We start from the raw sequence: 17,925 nt of genomic DNA on the forward strand, positions 1-17,925 counted from the left end.
ACTAAACTAGATAAGAAGAATGGTGCTGGAGCAAGAACAGGGTTTAAAGTCAGCAGTCAAAGTCTAAATCCCGGATTAAACTCGGACTAGTTAGTATTCTGTACTTCAGGGTCCTCAACTACAGGAATGAAGACAATCATGGCCAGTGCACAGGGTGTTTGGGTGCAAAGTGCCTCGAATGGGGCTGAAGCCCAGGAGATGCTCAAGAAGGGCGGCCCCTGCTTCTGTTGAAACTCTAGCAGCTTGTGAAAAAAGGAACAAAATTCTGCCCACTCTGTTATTAGGCCACTGTAATAAAGACATTCTCCTCGGGGCTTCCACACTTGCCTCTTCTAAAAGGAGTATTCTTTTGCCTAGGAGATCTTCGACCTGCTGCACCTTCTTCCGAGCATCTTCTTTCACTCGCTGAAGTTCAGAGCCACCCGCTTCAGCCAGGCTCTCAACTGCTTTGCTGCAAAAAGAGGCAAAGGCATGACCTGCATGAGGGTGACGGAGAGATGGTAACATAAGCTGCCCCAAAGAGACAAGGTGTGCTTGTTGGTCACTTCGGTGCTGAGTTTTTTTATCATAAATTTTATTTTTATTATTATTATTTATAACTCAAAAACACAGATAATGCAATATATAAATGTATCAATCAATATGTTGTACACCTTAAATTTACAAAATGTTGATGTCAATTATAGCTCAAATTTTAAAATACACATATAATAACAAGTAAAAGATTCATCTATAATCTTATCAACCAGAATAACTAAGTTAGCATTTTAACAGTCTTCCATTTTCTACAAAAATAAAACCGTACAATGCATATCTGTGATCTGATTTTATTACTTAATACACTATAAACATCCTTTGTGTCAATAAACACAAATCTACATCATTCTTAAGGGCTACATATTAATTCACTGGTGAAAATGTACTGTAATAAATCGAATCAATCCCCCATTTTTACAACATTGAGATGGTTCCTGATTTTACACATTTGTCTGGTAATACTTATAAAGCTCTGAGAATAAATAGTGCCTGTACAAAGCAGATATTCAAACAAATGTTAGTGTTATGTTTACCAACAAAAGCAATGTTATGGTAAAAGCATCCTTGTATGCATACTATCCAGTGATTTCCTTAGGGTCACTTCCTAAAAAGAGAATTTCTGGGTCAAAGGGGAAAGCAGGTTTGACAAGCCAATGTACAAAGGAGCGTATGCAACAAAAATCAATCTGAGGGCTTAAGGGTTTGTATGCTTCATCTTCTGCCAACTGGAGGGGAAAGCATTTTCAATAGAGCATGGTCAATCTGTGTGAGCGCCAGCTACCATGCAGGGCACGAGGAGAGAAGATGGTGCAAGCAGCCCACATGCCACGGTACTCTAACATAAAATGCAGGGTTCACCCTGCTGCGGCACCACAGAATATTCTCTCCACTTGGCAAGCAGTGGTGTGGACAGAGCACCAAAATCAGACAGAGGACCACAGCCACTGAGGCCTTTCACTTTGGTTCTCCCCAAAAGAAAAACTATCAAGTTATGAATTTGGGAGACATAGACTCCAAGCAGTTCTCATCAGATTTCTCAAATGATTGCAGGCTTCCAGGAGGCAGAATAACAAAGGAAATGGCTCCACCTAAAGCTGGCTTCTCAGAAGAACTGCAACAGAACAAATCTAGTCAGCACAAGCCTCCCGTGCCCTACTTTAGGGGGATATACAATTTTTCCAACCAAGAGCCATGTGACCAGACGCTCACACACATGCACAGGCCATGTGAATTTGTGCCTGAGAACAATGCAAAGTCAAGGGAGCCATACTTGCTGTCCAAGTCCCAAATATGAGCCGCCTGCAAATAAAGACTTTATTCATATCTTGTTTCTTTCACCAATAAGCCTTCAGAAGGCCCCAGTGTCATGATATCACTTAAATGGAATTCAATGTGAACAACTGAAAAGAAAGAACATAGGCTATGAAGCTGAACAGATCTGCTTCCAAATTTTTACTCTATTATGTCCTCAGTGTGACTCTGGGTAAATGACCTCTTATACCTCAGTTTCCTCATTTGGAAAATGAGACGACTATCCCTTGGAAATGAAGAGCTGACACGTGTGGTGGTTCAGCCCGGGGCCCCTTCCTCTCATCTGATGGCGCACACCAACCAGCTGCTGGCCCTGAGGCCATGACAGCACTGGCCCCCAGGGATGCTGAGAGGGCCCTCGCCCTACCCCTGAGCCAAGAACAGATCATCTGCTGGCCTGAACTAAGGCCACCACTGCCACTTCCTGATTAATGCCATGGAATGTCCTCACCCTCTCCCCCTCAGCTCACTTATTGATCAGTACTGTCTGGAACTCACAGTGATTCACAATCATTTCTGTCGCTCCTCAAGAGGCATTATACATGGCTGAAAGAATTCTGGACTGAAGATTTCCCTTCCTGAGCCATGGATACAGCATTTTTCCAGTCCTGAATTTCCACTGATCACTACAAATGTTTTACCCTTTACCCTTGGGCTTTGTCAAGCCTCCTCTGGAAAATGGTTCATTCTATTATCTACTGATAATGGACCCCACCCAGCAAGCAGTTCTCTCCTATCAGCCCAAATTCAGCCTTTGTTGCCTACAGTCAGAAGCGTATACATTGTCAAGAGGCTGGCTACAATTTTTACCAAGTACTGGTATTATTCAGCTTGTTTGCATTTTAGTTATACCAATAAAATATATTCCCAACAATAAATGTTCCAACTTTTCATTTATCATCTCTGTATTTTACAGTTACTGTAGCAATAAAATTTACACTCAGCAGTATGGTGCAATTTTCCTCTACTAATGGAATTACTATTTTTGTTTGTGTTTTAAAGCTACAGAGATAAAATTTACTCCCAAAGATATGTCTGCTTTTGTTTTTAAAGCCCCCTCATTATAACGGATAAATATAACAATGGAAAGCCAGCACCCATGTATGTTTATTCCAGAGCAAGTCACAGTGGGCTCCAGGGCCAGATCAGTCCCTGCTCTGTTACCAGCTCGGGCAAGTCCCTGCATTCCTCTAGCCTCTGCTCTCTTCACTCAAATGAGCGTTACTGGCTGCCTCACATCATTGCTGGAAAATCAAATACAATAAAGGATGTCAAGTGCCAGGTGCACAGTCTAGGGCAAACTAAGATCTCAATAAATGGTAGTTTCCCCCCCAACCCTTTCTTTCCTTATAGAAAATCGGGGCAACAGATGCGAGAGACAGCAAGACCCAAAGGGAGGAGAGGTTGAGAGCCACTGGTCTAACCCAGCTTTCCACCCTGTACATGAAAGAACCTACCATAAATACCAGCCTCGCTACCCTTAAACCACCACCATTTCCTCTGATTCTTTCCATTCTAATTATAGTTCTTTAGGAAAAGCACAGGCTTTTCCTGTGACAGGTCCCATATCACCCACCTGACCCCCCAAAAAAACAACCATAAAACTGAAAAGGGCAGTTGAGGGCATTAATAAAAATATTTTTCCATCGACAAATATGTACCACACACACTGCTTGGTGCTGGGCAGTTAGGGGTAAGGGAAAGGCAGATATATGGTAGCCACTGTACATATCCTGCGGTAGGTAATCCACACAAGAGCCTTGAGCAGCTGGGAAACCAAGGCTCAGGGGCACAGACCTGCCTACAGGCAGAGCCAGCCCAGGGTCCCTACCCTTTCCACTGGCCCCATGCTCCACTGGAGAACAGGCTCTTGGCCTTAGATATGTAATGCTACCAGAGAAATGAGAACCACACACACAAAAATAAAAAAAGAAATATGAAACTTAGTCCTGGACGGTAAGTCAGGGGCTGGCGGGGCTGGAGCTCTAAGCCCAGGTCTGCTCCTCCTAGCTGAGTGGGGTCATTCATGCTCCTTCCCTTCTCCAGTCCTGACTCCTCTCGGTAGAAGGAGGTTTTCTTCAAGATCTGTCTAGCTCCCAGGATAATAGAATGCAAATGGAGGTGAACTAGTTTTAAAAACTGAGAAGTGCTACACACATATGGGATTGTCATTTAATGCCAGAGAAGTCTGTGAAGAGATGTGAGATGCGGGCTACAGGCAGCCACGATTCAGCATGAGCCTTTAAGTACACAGGGTAGGCAACCAGAGAGGCGTGTGGGCTGGGGGGGATGGGGAGCGGAGGAGGTCTGCCCAGGCCAAGTGAGAGCGGCAGCAACAGAATATTTGCAGTATCTGGGAACTGTGTTTGGGATAAACAGTTGGCAGACAGAAAGCTGATGCAGTTAAGTCACTGAGAACATTCCTAAACAGAGCTCATGATCTTAACCTCTGACCCCGGGGTCATCCTTAACATCGCCCTTCCTGTCCATTCCGGAGTCCCACTGATTGTGCTCCCTAAACGTCTTTGCGATCCAAGTCCCCCACTAATCTGCCACCAAAGCACTAGCCTATCCTAACTGGTCTCCCTGTTCCCACTTATGTCTCTCTACAAAACATTTCCCACTCAGCACTCAGAGTGACCTTTTAAAAAACAAAACTCTGATTGTATCAGTTGTTTAAGACCCATGACTGCTTTCCATTGATCTTAAAGACCAAAATCTCTAATGTGGCCTCAAGACCCTGCAAGACAAGACCAAGATCCCCTAGCCTTGTCATAATTCCCCAGACCTGCAGAGCCCCTTCTACTTGGGCGCCCCTTCCCCATCCGGTCACCTAGGTAACTCCTCCTCGCCCCTCCGTTCTCATCTCAGATGCCACTTCCTTGGGCCCCCTTCCCAGCTATGTATCTGTATGTATACATCTACTCCTGCTGCTATCAACTCAGAGCTCCCTTTATTTTTCTCATAGCTCTTTTCCCAATATGTGCTCACATATTTATTATTCCAAGTATTTTATCACCATACCCCTTGGAGAATGTGAGCCCCATGCGTCTGTCTGGATCACCACTGCTTCCCCAGGTACCTAGTCCAGTACAATACACAACAGATGCTTAATAAATTATTTTCTACATAAATTAATAAAGCTGGTCAGACCAAAATGGGCCCTTAACAACACTGTGGGCAAGTTGGGGAATTCACACACGTGCACATGTGCCAACACCCCAGCCTGCGTGTTGGTATTGAGTAGTGCCAGCCTTTTTGTGTTACGGTTTACCTGTCTACCTACCCGGCTAAACACAAGTCCTAGCCAAGGCCTGCAGAAGGCAGGCCACTGAATAGGAAACAGACCAAATTCCACTACTTATTTCCAGGCTTGGTAAAGTAAATTTGACTTTCTGCCCAGAGAATGATGTGCTTCTAAAAAAAAAAAAAACAACACACAATAGCAACCCAGCAAAAACAAAACTTTGTTAATCTAGTTCATTCATTCATTAACTCATTCATGCACTCAGAAAATATCATGTCTGCAAGGTTAGCATAACCCAGAGAGGCCTGGGCCGGGGAACCTCTCACCTACGCAAAGCCAAGAGCAGTCCAACTTCCAGCTGCTGGCCGCGTAAAATGAAAAGAATGATGGGGCCCAGCCCAGGGCCATGCAGCTGAGCCCCACGCCAGGCACTCCACGCTCCCGGGCCACGATATCCAGCGGGAGCTCTGCTGCCATGACAACTGGAGCATTTCCACACAAGCTTCCAGCCAGACCCTTGGTGGGTCAGCCCTGGGAGCCTTATTCCACTCTCAGCAAGCAAACGCAGCACACTCTGGTGTCCCCGCTGTCCCCACAAAGGCCCTGTCACCGCACCTCCATGACACTCTGTTTATAGGTGTGCTGTACAGCAAGCAGTCTCTGGTGAGGGCCTGAAGAAAGGGATGACTCTCTTCAAACCCTCAGAATGTGGCAGAATTATGTAATAATGTTTATGAGTGAATAAATAACCAATTGAGGCACAGAATGTATCTTCTGAACTGTACTTATTATTCAATAAATATTTTAATTAATTAAAAGAATAGTTTTCAAATGTTTTTTAAGCAGTGGAGCCCCTCTTTTAAACAAAATATTACAAGGGACGCTCGTGCATAAAAGAGATACAAAAATGAGTTACTCGGGTGGAAGCCCACCCTCTGCCCCCCTGCCTCACCACCACGAGAGTTCCTCAGGACCCCTCGAAGCCCTCGGGCTTTTACGGCCATGAAAATGAACGACCTAATTAGATAACTAACAACATGGATGGATCTTGCAAACACAGTGCTGAGGAAAGTGGCCAGACACAGAAGGGTGCATGCACAGTACATGATTCCATCTCTACAAAGTTCAAAAACAGCCAGCTCTAAGCAACGGTGACACCAGTGGTGTCTAGGAGCACTAAGGGGACTTCTTGGGGCCTGGTGATATTCAGGCTTCTGATCTGGCTGTGACCCCACAGGTGTGTTTGCTTAATAAAATTCATCATGCTATACATTCCAGACCTGCTCATTTTTCCTAGAAATATGTTATACTTTAAAGGTTTGGGGAAAAAGAATTAAATAAAATTTAAAAACCTCCTTGGGCTCCTCAAAGCCCAGCTGGAGAACAAGTGACTCAGAAAGCACAAGGTTCTATTTTACTGGCCCACCTGACAGCCACCATCAGGACCCCTGGGCAACTTGCAAACTTGGGACAGGGTGGCAGATACTCACGAGGCTTTGATGAGCAGCTGCTCTCTCTCTTGCAGCTCCCACTTCAGAGTCTCTACCTCCACCTTAAGCTCAATGTTCTTCCAGACGTGATAAAGAAAGAAGAGAAACAGTATGAACTATAGGATATACGAAAGTTACAGCCGAGAAACGGCTTTCAGCTTGGACTGACTACACAATGCTTGTAACAGGCAGATATTAGATTCAAAACCTCATTAGGCTCAGGGCACAGGGAAAAGGGAATTATTAAATACTGGTGGTCTCAAAAGAAAGCCCTGGAGTTCTCAAGACTTGGAACAATTATGTAAATTTTCCAAGCTTCTCACCAGCCAGAGCATTCAAACATTGAGGCATAAATGTCATACAAGTGAGGCTGATTTAAAGATTGTTTGTCCTCTGCCAAGCAAATTGACAAGCAATTCTGTTTTTACCACTCTAATGCAATTACTTCTGGTTGTTTACAATCACGTGCGATGGCTATAGCAGCGGGAACATGTTAACCGTTCAAAAAAAAAACTAAAACATGCAGATGGGTAAGTGGGAGGCCGCATCACTGCCTGTCTCATTTCAACATAAGATTTCAGGGTACTCAACTTACAAAAGAGACACAGCCACCTGGGGCAGACTATATATGAGGGCCACCACAGAGTTCTCCAACCATCTTCTTCTTAACTGACCAAAATGAAGGGAGTCACACGTGGTCTTGGGCTTGTAACTCATAAGGGAATCCAAAGACAGAATCTTTGGCAAAAGGATCACAACATGAGACAGTGGGGCAGCGGCAGACTTCTCAAACCTCTGTACCAGCGGGTCCCAGACACAATATTAGATGAATTCACATAGTAGGGGCTGGGGTCTGAGTGCACAGTTTGCAGAGACTGCTATAAATGCAAGATTTAAATCTTGCTGTTTCAACAATTCCTGTCAGCTTTACATTCTACTCCATAATACATGTGTATTATTTTAAATAAAAGTAATATTTTCAGTAAAATTTACAACTTTGGAGAATGTGCCTCCCTCCTTTCTGCCAAGCAGCCCAAGGGGAACAAGTATGCCAGGTTGAAAAGTCAGCCAGAAAGGAAAGGTCATGGGTTTGGAACCGAAAGAACACGAGTTCCAATTCTGCCTCCCCTCTTCGGCAGGAGAAAACAGCAGCAAGTCAGGGGAGGCCTCTTCACTGACTCCTTCACGTCACTTCACCTGTGACAGGCCAAGCACAGGGCCACACACAGAGGCCACTGAGGGAGCCCAGGCAGCCCCAGGCCCTGCCTTCAGGCTCTCACTGAGTAACTGTCCCAGGGAGGGCAAGGCCAGGAGCTGAGAGCAGTGTTTCTCCTGTCGGGACTCTCAAGTGTCAAGTGAAAAACACAGAGCCCACTGACATGAGGAATCTGAGGGCTAACTACTAACTAATGAGAAAGCCAAGAAGACGGGGCTCAGGCGGAGAAAGACAAATACCAAATGACTGCACGAATTTGTGGGGTATAACAGCATGGCAGAACTGAAGGAGCAAAACAGCAGTCGACCCACAGACTCCAAGAAGGGACTAGCGGTTACCAAAGGGAAGTGGTTGGGGGAGGGTGGACGGGGAAGGAGGGAGAAGGGGATTGAAGGGCATTATGATTGGCACACATGGTAGGGGGGGTCAAGAGGAAGACAGTATAGCACAGAGAGGACAAGTAGTGACTCTGTGGCATCTTACTACGCTGATGGACAGTGACTGCAATGGGGTGTGTGGGGTGAGGACTTCATAATATGAGTGTATGTTGGAAACGCAATGTTGCTCATGTGAAACCTTTATAAGATTGTAATCAATGATACCTTAAAAAAAAAAAAAAGAAGACAGGGCCCAAAATGTGTATTTTCTTCACTGTCAATGATAGGAACTAAACAAGTCATCTGTGAAGCCTAACTTTTTCGAGAAGAAGCTGATCTTTGCATAAAGGGCACTGAATGACAGTGCACAATGTCTTCAAGTGTGGTTTTGTGAAAACTGTAGAAATACCTTCCAAACAGAAGATTCCTTTTCCAGCTCTCAGAAGGGCAGAGCTTCAATGTAAGGGCTCATGTCCCATATTTTAAATCCTTTGCTTTCTGATGAACCAACTGCACCCCAACCCATAAATTTCAAAGAATGGATAGCTAATGGGTCCACTAGACTATTTTTCTCAAGCCAAATACCTCAAGCGATAAATGTATATACATGGTGATCATAATTCCCAAACCAAAGATCAAGACAGCTTATAAGCATAAAATGAAATATTATAAATAAGAAGCTCTTAAGCCACTACGAAGAAAAGGTATCCAAGATATTAAGGAAAAGTACAAGATGCAAAATAGGAACACACTTGCATTTATGTAAAAAGGGGATTTATACACATGCACACACACCTTTTTGTATATACATAAAATTTCTCTGCTTAAAGAACCAATGAAAGCCAGGCAGAAAAAGACAAGTATCAAATAATTTCAGTCATCTGTGGAGTATAAGAACAAAGAAAAAAAAAACTGAAGGAACAGAACAGCAGCAGACTCACAGAACCTAAGAATGGACTAACAGTTACCAAAGGGAAAGGGACTGGGGAGGATGGGTGGGAAGGGAGGGATATGGGTGAAAAAAGGGGCATTACTATTAGCAGACATAATGTAGGGGGTTGGGGGCACGGGGAGGGCTGTACAACACGGAGAAAACAAGTAGTGATTCTATAGCATCTTACTACACTGATGGACAGTGACTGTAATGGGGTATGTGGGGGGGACTTGATGATGGGGGGAGTCTAGTAAACATAATGTTGCTCATGTAATTGTAGATTAATGATACAAAAAAAAAAGAGTCGATACTGGTTGGAGCAAGGGGACTAGGAGACAAGGGTGGAAGACAGTCTTTTCAATATATGTCTTTTATGTTTTTTGAATTTTGCACTATGTACACCTATCCAAAAACTTAAATTGAAATAAAAAATCAATTAAATCACGTCATCTATTCAGAGAACGGAAAAAGATAGCTGAAAATAATGAGGTAGGCAGACCTGGGTTTAAAATCCACCTCACATAGTAGCTATATGATATCAAGCCAAGTTCTTGAGCCGCCCTGAGCTTCCATGTTCTCTCCTGCGAGAAGTGGATATTCTCTGCACAAGGGTGTCTGGAGAATTAAAATCAGATGATGAATGTACAAATGCGCAGAATAGCGCCTGACAAAGAGCAGGCAGTGAGCACGTTTTGGTTCCCCTTCACCATAGAAGTTATGAGACACATGACAACAATACTTACATATAAAATGTTTTAGGCTATTGGTTTTTCTTTAAAATTTTGACTGTATCACCAATCCCTTCCAGAAAAGGGGTCATACTTGTTGTCTTTCCACCCCCCACACTGCAGGGGAGAAAAAAAAAACTGTGTCTTAAGGGACAAGGGAGCTTTTCAGTTCTTGAATAGGGCTCCGAAGTACAGTACAATCCCTCTCCAAGGCAAGTCCATTTAAGTTCATCTGCCACTGAAACCCAAGGAGAGTTCTTTTTCCTCCTTCAGAAGTTTCCACTGGTGTAAACTTCAGAAAAGATGGAAAAATTCCCAGGCCAAGGGCTAATCTACTAGAGAAAGCCAAGAAAAGGGCACTGAAATATTGTTTGTACTCATGCCTTTCACAAGAGCCAAGTTCTTTTTTCAACTTTCAGCACCAAGGTTTGTTTTCTAACAGAGACGTCCAGGTCAAGACTTCAGAGGGGAACAGACTTTTTATCTGATAGTATAAGCAAGCACACAAGGAATACAGAAGAGTCCTATCACAGAAAAACTGACAATTCTAACTTTGAGCTGCCAATGGAAGCCTCAATGAGACAATGACGGTAATTGTCAAGCACTGACAGTGTGCTGGGGCTTTGCATCTGTCATCTCATTCTCATCCTCACAAATAACCCTATGACAGAGGGATTATCAGCTAACTCTGAAAGCTAGCCCAGAGAGCCAAAGTGAATGACTTACAGTTACACAACTTAGCTGGTAACTGTAAGGATTCAATCCAAAGACATTCTACCACCTCACTGTCTTTGTCTAAATCATAAATAATTTTAAAAGGCAGCTGAGATAAAGATAGTGAATCAGAATTCTGATTTTAAACAGAGAGAGACTCCCTTAAAATTCATCTTGTGTCTTTTTGTTTAATATTAAGGTCATCCTATTATCTTTATGCTCCCCATAACCAATTCAAACTAAATGAAAGGAGCTCTGTCTATTCATGCTAACTCTGAGAACAAATACTAATCCAATTTCTGCTTGGGATGACTATAAGAACAGATACCAGGCATGGGAGTGAGAAGTGGGACACTCACAGTTTTATAGATGTGTTCAGTGGGGCCATCAAATGCCTGTTGCATTCTTTCCTCCAGGAAATAGATGCGGAGCTTTAGGTTAAAGTTTTCTTTCTTCAGTTCAGTAATTTGCTGGAAAATAAACACAGAAGGGTTATCAAAGGTCTAAGAGATGGTACCTGCACTATTCCCCAGCTTAAGATACACATGAACTGAAATGTTAAATACTACAGAACTAGCTTACCTTTGCTTCAACTGTACCAAACCAGAATTGAGAGGTTCCCACTGGCCAAATTTAGGACAATCTGAGCACTGGAATGAACAATGAATGAGTAAAGAAAGATTTCATGACTCCACACTGATAACAAGTAAAGAAGGAAATAAAGAAAGGGAAGAGACAGGAAGGGAAGGAAGAGGGTAATCTCTTCTTTACAGAAGAAATCCAATTTTAAAAAATGAAGAATAGGAACAGAAAGTCACCACTTAATAATCACTATAGTAATAGATGATTCAGGTAAGAATCATCAATGCTAAAACCATTCAATGAAAGATCACTGGAGAAGATGACATTCACCCAGTTTCACCAGATGGCTTATTAACCGCAAAAGGAAACGGTACCTTTACAATTTAGAAACCCAGTAGGCACCACCTCAATCCAAAAGGCATATTAAATATCACCACTAGTGAGACAAACGGACACGCCATGCCTCCTAAAATAAAATCACTGAAAGTAAACAACTTCATTTAAAATGTTTCTGCCCATCACCTTTAACCTGCACCTTACCAAGAAGGGTCATTCAGACAAATTCAGACTGAAGGACATTCTGCACAACAGGCCCAGACTCTGAAAATCTTAAGGACAATCTTAAGGCAAAAAGGGTTGGGGTACTCTTCTCAGTAAATGGAAGTAATAGAGACATGACTTCCTAGGTACAATGAAATCCTACCGCAAATCTTGAATTTAAAAAAAAAAGCTATATGGGGATAAGTGAGGAAATCTGAGTAACAACCTTGCATTAGATAACAGTATATGATTTTGCAGGAGAATGTTCTAAGAGATTCATGCTAAAGTCTTTAAGGGTGCTGTAATGATGTTTAAACTTTCTAATTCATGGGGAGAGAGGGAAAAAAAAGAGATAAAGCAAATGTAGCAATATATTAACTGATGAATCTAGGTGTAGAATGTATGGTTGTTTGTTGTACTATTTTGCAACTTTCCCAGAGATTAAAAACTTGTCAAAAGTTGGAGGGGGAAAAAGTATAAATAAAGAGAACTGATATTTACCAAGACACTATTATATAACAGATACTGAGCTAGGTAATTTGTATACAATATCTCATTCCCTGAAACTACTCTGGGAAAATATTATCCCCATTACACACATGATCAAAAATCGTACCACCAGTGACTCGTACCCGACTCTGTCTGACACTAGTGATCATAATCTGTTCACTAAATCTTACTGCCTATAGAAAATACATGATTTTTTGGTTGGGTTCGTCCAGCAAGCTTTTTCAAGCAGGCTAACCAAAGAAATGAAATCAAACTACGTCTCTGCCTATAATGGACTTAAACTAGAAATCAATAATAGATTTTCCAGAAAACTGGAAAATCCCCAAATACTTAGAAATTGAACAACACATTTCTAAACAATCCACAGGTCAAAGAAGTCTCAAGGGAAATTAGAAGACACTGTGAATTACATGAAAATTACATGAAAAACACTATAAAATTTATAGGATGCAGTTAAAGTAGTACTTGGGGTAAATCTACACTATTAAATGCTTTAGAAAAGCAGAAAGGTCTCAGATCAACAATCTAAACTTCTCCCTTGAGAAATCATAAAACAGCAAAACAAACCCAAAGCAAAGAGAATGAAGAATAAAAATAAGAGCAGAAATCAATGAATTGGAAAACAGAAAAAAAATCAAAAAAAAGATTTAAAGAGATGGTTCTTTCAAATGACCAATGAAATTGATATACCTCTAGCAAGACTGGCAAAGAAAAAAGGAAGATGCAAATTACCAATATCAAGAATGAAAGAGGGGTTATCACTACAGATCCTACGGAAATTTTAAAAGGACAGTAAGAGAATAAGGCTTACAACTCAATACACATCAGTTGGACAACTTAGACGAAATAAAACAATTCCCTGAAAGGCACAAATAGTCAATTCACCAGAGAAGAAACAGAGATAACCTGAATAGTATAACATCGATTTTTTTAATTTAATTTGTAACTTAAAACCTCCCAAAAAAGAAAATTTCAGATCAGGATGATTTCAGTAGCAATTTCTACCAAATTCTTACAGGAGAAATAGCACCAGTTTGAATAATCTCTTCCAGAAAACAGAATATTAAAGAACTTTCCTTCTCCATTTTATGAGGGTAGCATTATCCTGATACCAAAACCAGACAAAAACATTACAAGAAAACCACAGACTAAATTCTTCATCAACATAGACACAAAAATCCTCAACTAAATTTTAGCAAATTGAAAAAACAGATTAATACATCATGAGTGGTGCTTATCTCAAGAATAAGGGTAATCCAAAAGTCAACCCATGTAATCCATCAATCTAAAAGACAAAAGAAGAAAAAATATGTATGATCATATCAATCGATGCAGAAAAGCCATTTGACAGAACCCAACAGCCACTCAAGATAAAAACTCAGCAAACCAGGAATTAAAGGAACATCCTTAATCTCCTAAAGGGAGTCTACAAAAAAATCATACATCTACAAAAAAAATATTTAATTAAAGATGAAACACTGAATGCCATTCCCCTAACATCAGGAATAAAGAAAAGGTATCTGCTCTCACAACTCCTATTCAACACTGTATTCCAAGCCCTAGGCATTGCAATAAGGCAAGGGAGAAAAATAAAAGGAATCTAGATCGGAAAGGAAGAAATAAAACCATCCCTATTTGGCATCGAAAAGACTAAGAACAACAAATGCTGGTGAGGATGCAGAGAAAGGGGAACCCTCCTACACTGCTGGTGGGAATGTAAACTAGTTTAACCATTGTGGAAAGCAATATGGAGGTTCCTCAAAAAACTCAAAATAGAAATACCATTTGACTCAGGAATTCCACTTCTGGGAATTTACCCAAAGAATACAACTTCTCAGATTCAAAAAGACATACGCACCCCTATGTTTATCGCAGCACTATTTATAATAACCAAGATATGGAAGCAACCTAAGTGTCCATCAGTAGATGAATAGATAAAGAAGATGTCATACATATACACAATGGAACACTATTCAGCCATAAGAAAGAAACAAATCCTACCATTTGCAACAACATGGACGGAGCTAGAGGGTATTATGCTCAGTGAAATAAGCCAGGTGGAGAAAGACAAGTACCAAATGTTCTCCTTCATTTGTGGAGTATAACAATGAAGCAAAACTGAAGGAACAAAACAGCAGCAAACTCACAGACTCCAAGAAGGAACTAGTGGTTACCAAAGGGGAGGGGTGGGAGGGAGGGAGAAGGGGATTGAGGGATATTATGATTAGTACACATGGTGTGGAGGGGATCATGGGGAAGACAGTGTAGCACAGAGAAGACAAGTAGTGACTCTGTGGCATCTTACTACACTGATGGACAGTGACTGCAATGGGGTATCGGGGAAGACTCAATAACATGGGTGAATCTAGTAACTGAAAGGGTATCTCGCCATGACCCTCCTTACCCCAGAACAACTCAGGACACACGGGCCCACGCAAGAGATTTTATTATCTGAAAGAGAAAATGACTGCCCCAGAGAGAGGGAGAGCAGCAGCTCGTGGGTGAGGAAGCGCGTTTTTAAGTAGGGGTAGGGTGTGTTCTGCATTGGTGATTGGATCTTAAGGCATGGGTGACCATCTGGTCGGTGGTGATTGGATCTTAAGGGGTGGGGTCTTAGCGCGCCAGAATTTGCCTTCAGTAACCACATTGTTTTCCATCATAAGAGTTTATTATCAGTAATACCTTAATAAAAAAAATCCCTATTTGCAGGTAATATGATCATCTATGCAGAAAATCCTAAGGAATCTACAAAAAAGTGCTCACAGAATTCTTAAGTGAGTTTAGCAAAGTCAACGTGCAAATGCCAATCATATTTGAATATACTAGCAACAAACAACTGGAAATAGGTAATTTATTAAATACCATTTACAATACCTGCCAAAAAAAGAAATTTTTAAGTCTAAATCTAATAAATCATTATGAGTTTGTTTAAAACCACAAAAGCTGATGAAATCAAGGACCTAGAGCAAAGCAGAGTTCTTAGCTATAACATCAAAGGCATGATCCAGGAAGAAAAAAATTTGTTTTGGTGAATAAATTGGGCTTCATCAAAATTTAAAATGTTTGCTTTAAAAGACACAGTGTTAAGAGGATGAATAGACAAGCTACATACTGGGAGAAAATATCTGCTAATCACAATTCCAACACAGGAATTGTATCTAGAATACATAAATAACTCCCAAAGTGTAACCGTTAAAAAAACACAACCCAATTTTTTGAAAACAGGCCTAAGAGTTTAGAAGAAACTTCACACACAATGAAGATACACAGATGACAAATAAGCACAGGAAAAGATTTTCAACATCTTTAGCCATTAGGAAAATGAAAATTAAAACTACAATGAGATATCACTACCCGCACCTACTAGAATAGCTAAAATTAAAAAACCAATTTGACAATACTGAATGGTGAGGAGGATGTGGAGCATGGATTTCTCATACTCTGCTGCTGGGGATGCAAAATAGCACAAGCACTCTGGAAAACAGTTTGGCAATTTCTCACCAAAAAAAAAAAATACAGCATATGACTCAGCAATTCCAGTCCTAGGTATTTACCCCAAATAAAAACCTATGTTCACTTAAAAACCTGCACGTGAATGTTTACTGAGCCTTTATTAATCATCACCAAAACTTGGAAGGAACCGAAACGTTCTTCAAAGGGTCAATCAATACGCCCTTATAATGGCATAATACTCAACCACTATGATGATACACACAACATGAATGAGCTGCAAAGACATTATGGTGAGGGAAAGAGGCTAGCCTCAAAAGATTACATCCTGTACGATTCCATGTACATGACAACTGGAAAAAGCAAAATTATAGGGACTGAGAACAGAGGCACCGGTCCACCACAGGTTTGGGGTGAAAAGCGAGTCTGACCACAGAGACAACACATGGGAATTTCCTGGCATTATGGAACTCTTCTATATTCTCATTGTCATGATGGTTACAAAACTTAGAGCTGTACTGCATATCCCAAAAAACTATTAAAAAATAAATATATATATATATACACATATATATCTTGATTATGACAGAGGTTACAAGGAAATATACATTTGTCAAAACCCACCCAACACTTAAAATTGGTAACTTTCATTTTATGTAAATTATACCTCAATAAAATTGATTTAAAAATAACTAAAATGAAATGCAGCAGAATAATAGCTGTACCTGAATGCTAGTACATCCCCAGATATATACACTCACTGGGTGTTGTTTTTTTTTAAGCATTTCCTAAAAGAACAGCATATAATACTTTTTTTAATAAACATACTTTTATGACTAGATAAAAGAAAATGATAAGCATACTGTACATTAAGTATGTTTTCAAACTGTGTGTCCTTGGCCCTCTTGTTAACACTTAAAATTTCAGTTTTTGTAGCTAACGAGAACAGCACAAGAAACAATTGGTTAGGTTCATTAAAGCCCCCTTTTAAGTGTTTTAAGGAAACAGCACATAAAACATTCATTCAAACAAAAAAGTCTACCCCACCAGATGCTTCCTATAAAGAGAAACCTTATTCTATTACTCAGCTCCCAATAAAATATTTAGGGAGGTTGTTTAGAATGCCCACATTGTACACACTGGTACAATTATTACAACACTTGAAAGAATATTTGTCCTATTTATAGGTAAAGAAGTAAAAAAAAAAAATACAGAGAGAGAGAAAGGTAAATAAGCCTTCACAAGGTCAATGCAAATGCCAGACAGGCCCAAATGAGTAAAATGAAATACAGGCACCATCTTTTCCACAATGCCAGCCTAGTTCTCTGCTTAATACCACCTCCCTCATAAACCTTTCGCTAACTAACCCCCCATCAGGATGGACTGGGGACCCTTCTAAATGTTTCCACAAAATCTCTATTTTCTTTACCTACATTATTTCTTTATCACAGCAATACCACACGGCACTGTACCAGCTGGTTACTTGACTTTCTACCCATCCCACCTCTAAGGGATCAGGAACCACTCCTACCTTGCATATTCTAGTCTGAAACATAAGAGATGGTTACTAAATATCTGCTGGTGACTGGATGGACACATTTAACATGAAGGCAATGTGATGCAAGGAGAGCCCCACAGGCTCCAGACAGAGTCAGACAGATCTGGTTCACATAACTCCACTGCATTTTACCACCCCACTTAGAATAAAACTCTGCCCTGGCCGCGGGGAACCGCGCGCCCCACTCCTGCCGCCAATCCAGCCGCATCATGTGCCATCCTCTCCCTTGTCAGCGATGTTCCAGCCTCACCGGCCCCTTTTCTGGTCCTCAAATAGGCCAAGTCCCCGTCTGCATGCACAGCTCCTCCTGCAGGACTTGCCAGGGTGGCTCAGTCTCACTGTCCCATCTCAGCTCAAAGATGTCCCTGCCTCGGAGAGGCCCTAACTACCCAACCTAAGGTGGTCCCCATCTCACCACCTCCACCAAGACACTCTTTACCACATAACTCTTTGTCCTGCTAGAACTTTTCACAATCAGTGTTCATCTTACTTATTTACACATTTAATATTTATTATGTTAATTATATGAACATAATCCACTGCTTGAGGTCAGGGACCTTATCTATCTGTTCATGACCATTTCCCCTAAGGTTTCAGCCCAGTATCTGGAACACAGGAGACACTCAAAATGACATTTGTTGAATGAATAAATCGATGAATGAATACAAGCTACCTTACCAGCTGTGGGACCTTATTCAAGTTCATTTTTCTGTGTGCCTCCATTCCTTTAT

General features: G+C 41.2%; 1 protein-coding gene across 1 annotated transcript in view; it reads right to left on the minus strand.

Annotated features, from left to right (window-relative positions):
• The window catches only part of CDK5RAP2 (CDK5 regulatory subunit associated protein 2), a 192,956-nt gene that overhangs the window by 159,897 nt on the left and 15,134 nt on the right, over positions 1-17,925 (minus strand). Inside the window, exons 4-6 of the mRNA XM_036915502.2 lie at positions 10,914-11,024; positions 6,586-6,662; positions 328-451 (exon numbers count right to left, since the gene is read on the minus strand). Of these exons, the coding sequence (XP_036771397.2) occupies positions 328-451; positions 6,586-6,662; positions 10,914-11,024 (312 nt within the window). The remainder of the gene's footprint in view (positions 1-327; positions 452-6,585; positions 6,663-10,913; positions 11,025-17,925) is intronic.

Source organism: Manis pentadactyla, chromosome 3, assembly GCF_030020395.1.
Source record: "Manis pentadactyla isolate mManPen7 chromosome 3, mManPen7.hap1, whole genome shotgun sequence".
Classification (NCBI taxonomy): Eukaryota; Metazoa; Chordata; class Mammalia; order Pholidota; family Manidae; genus Manis; species Manis pentadactyla.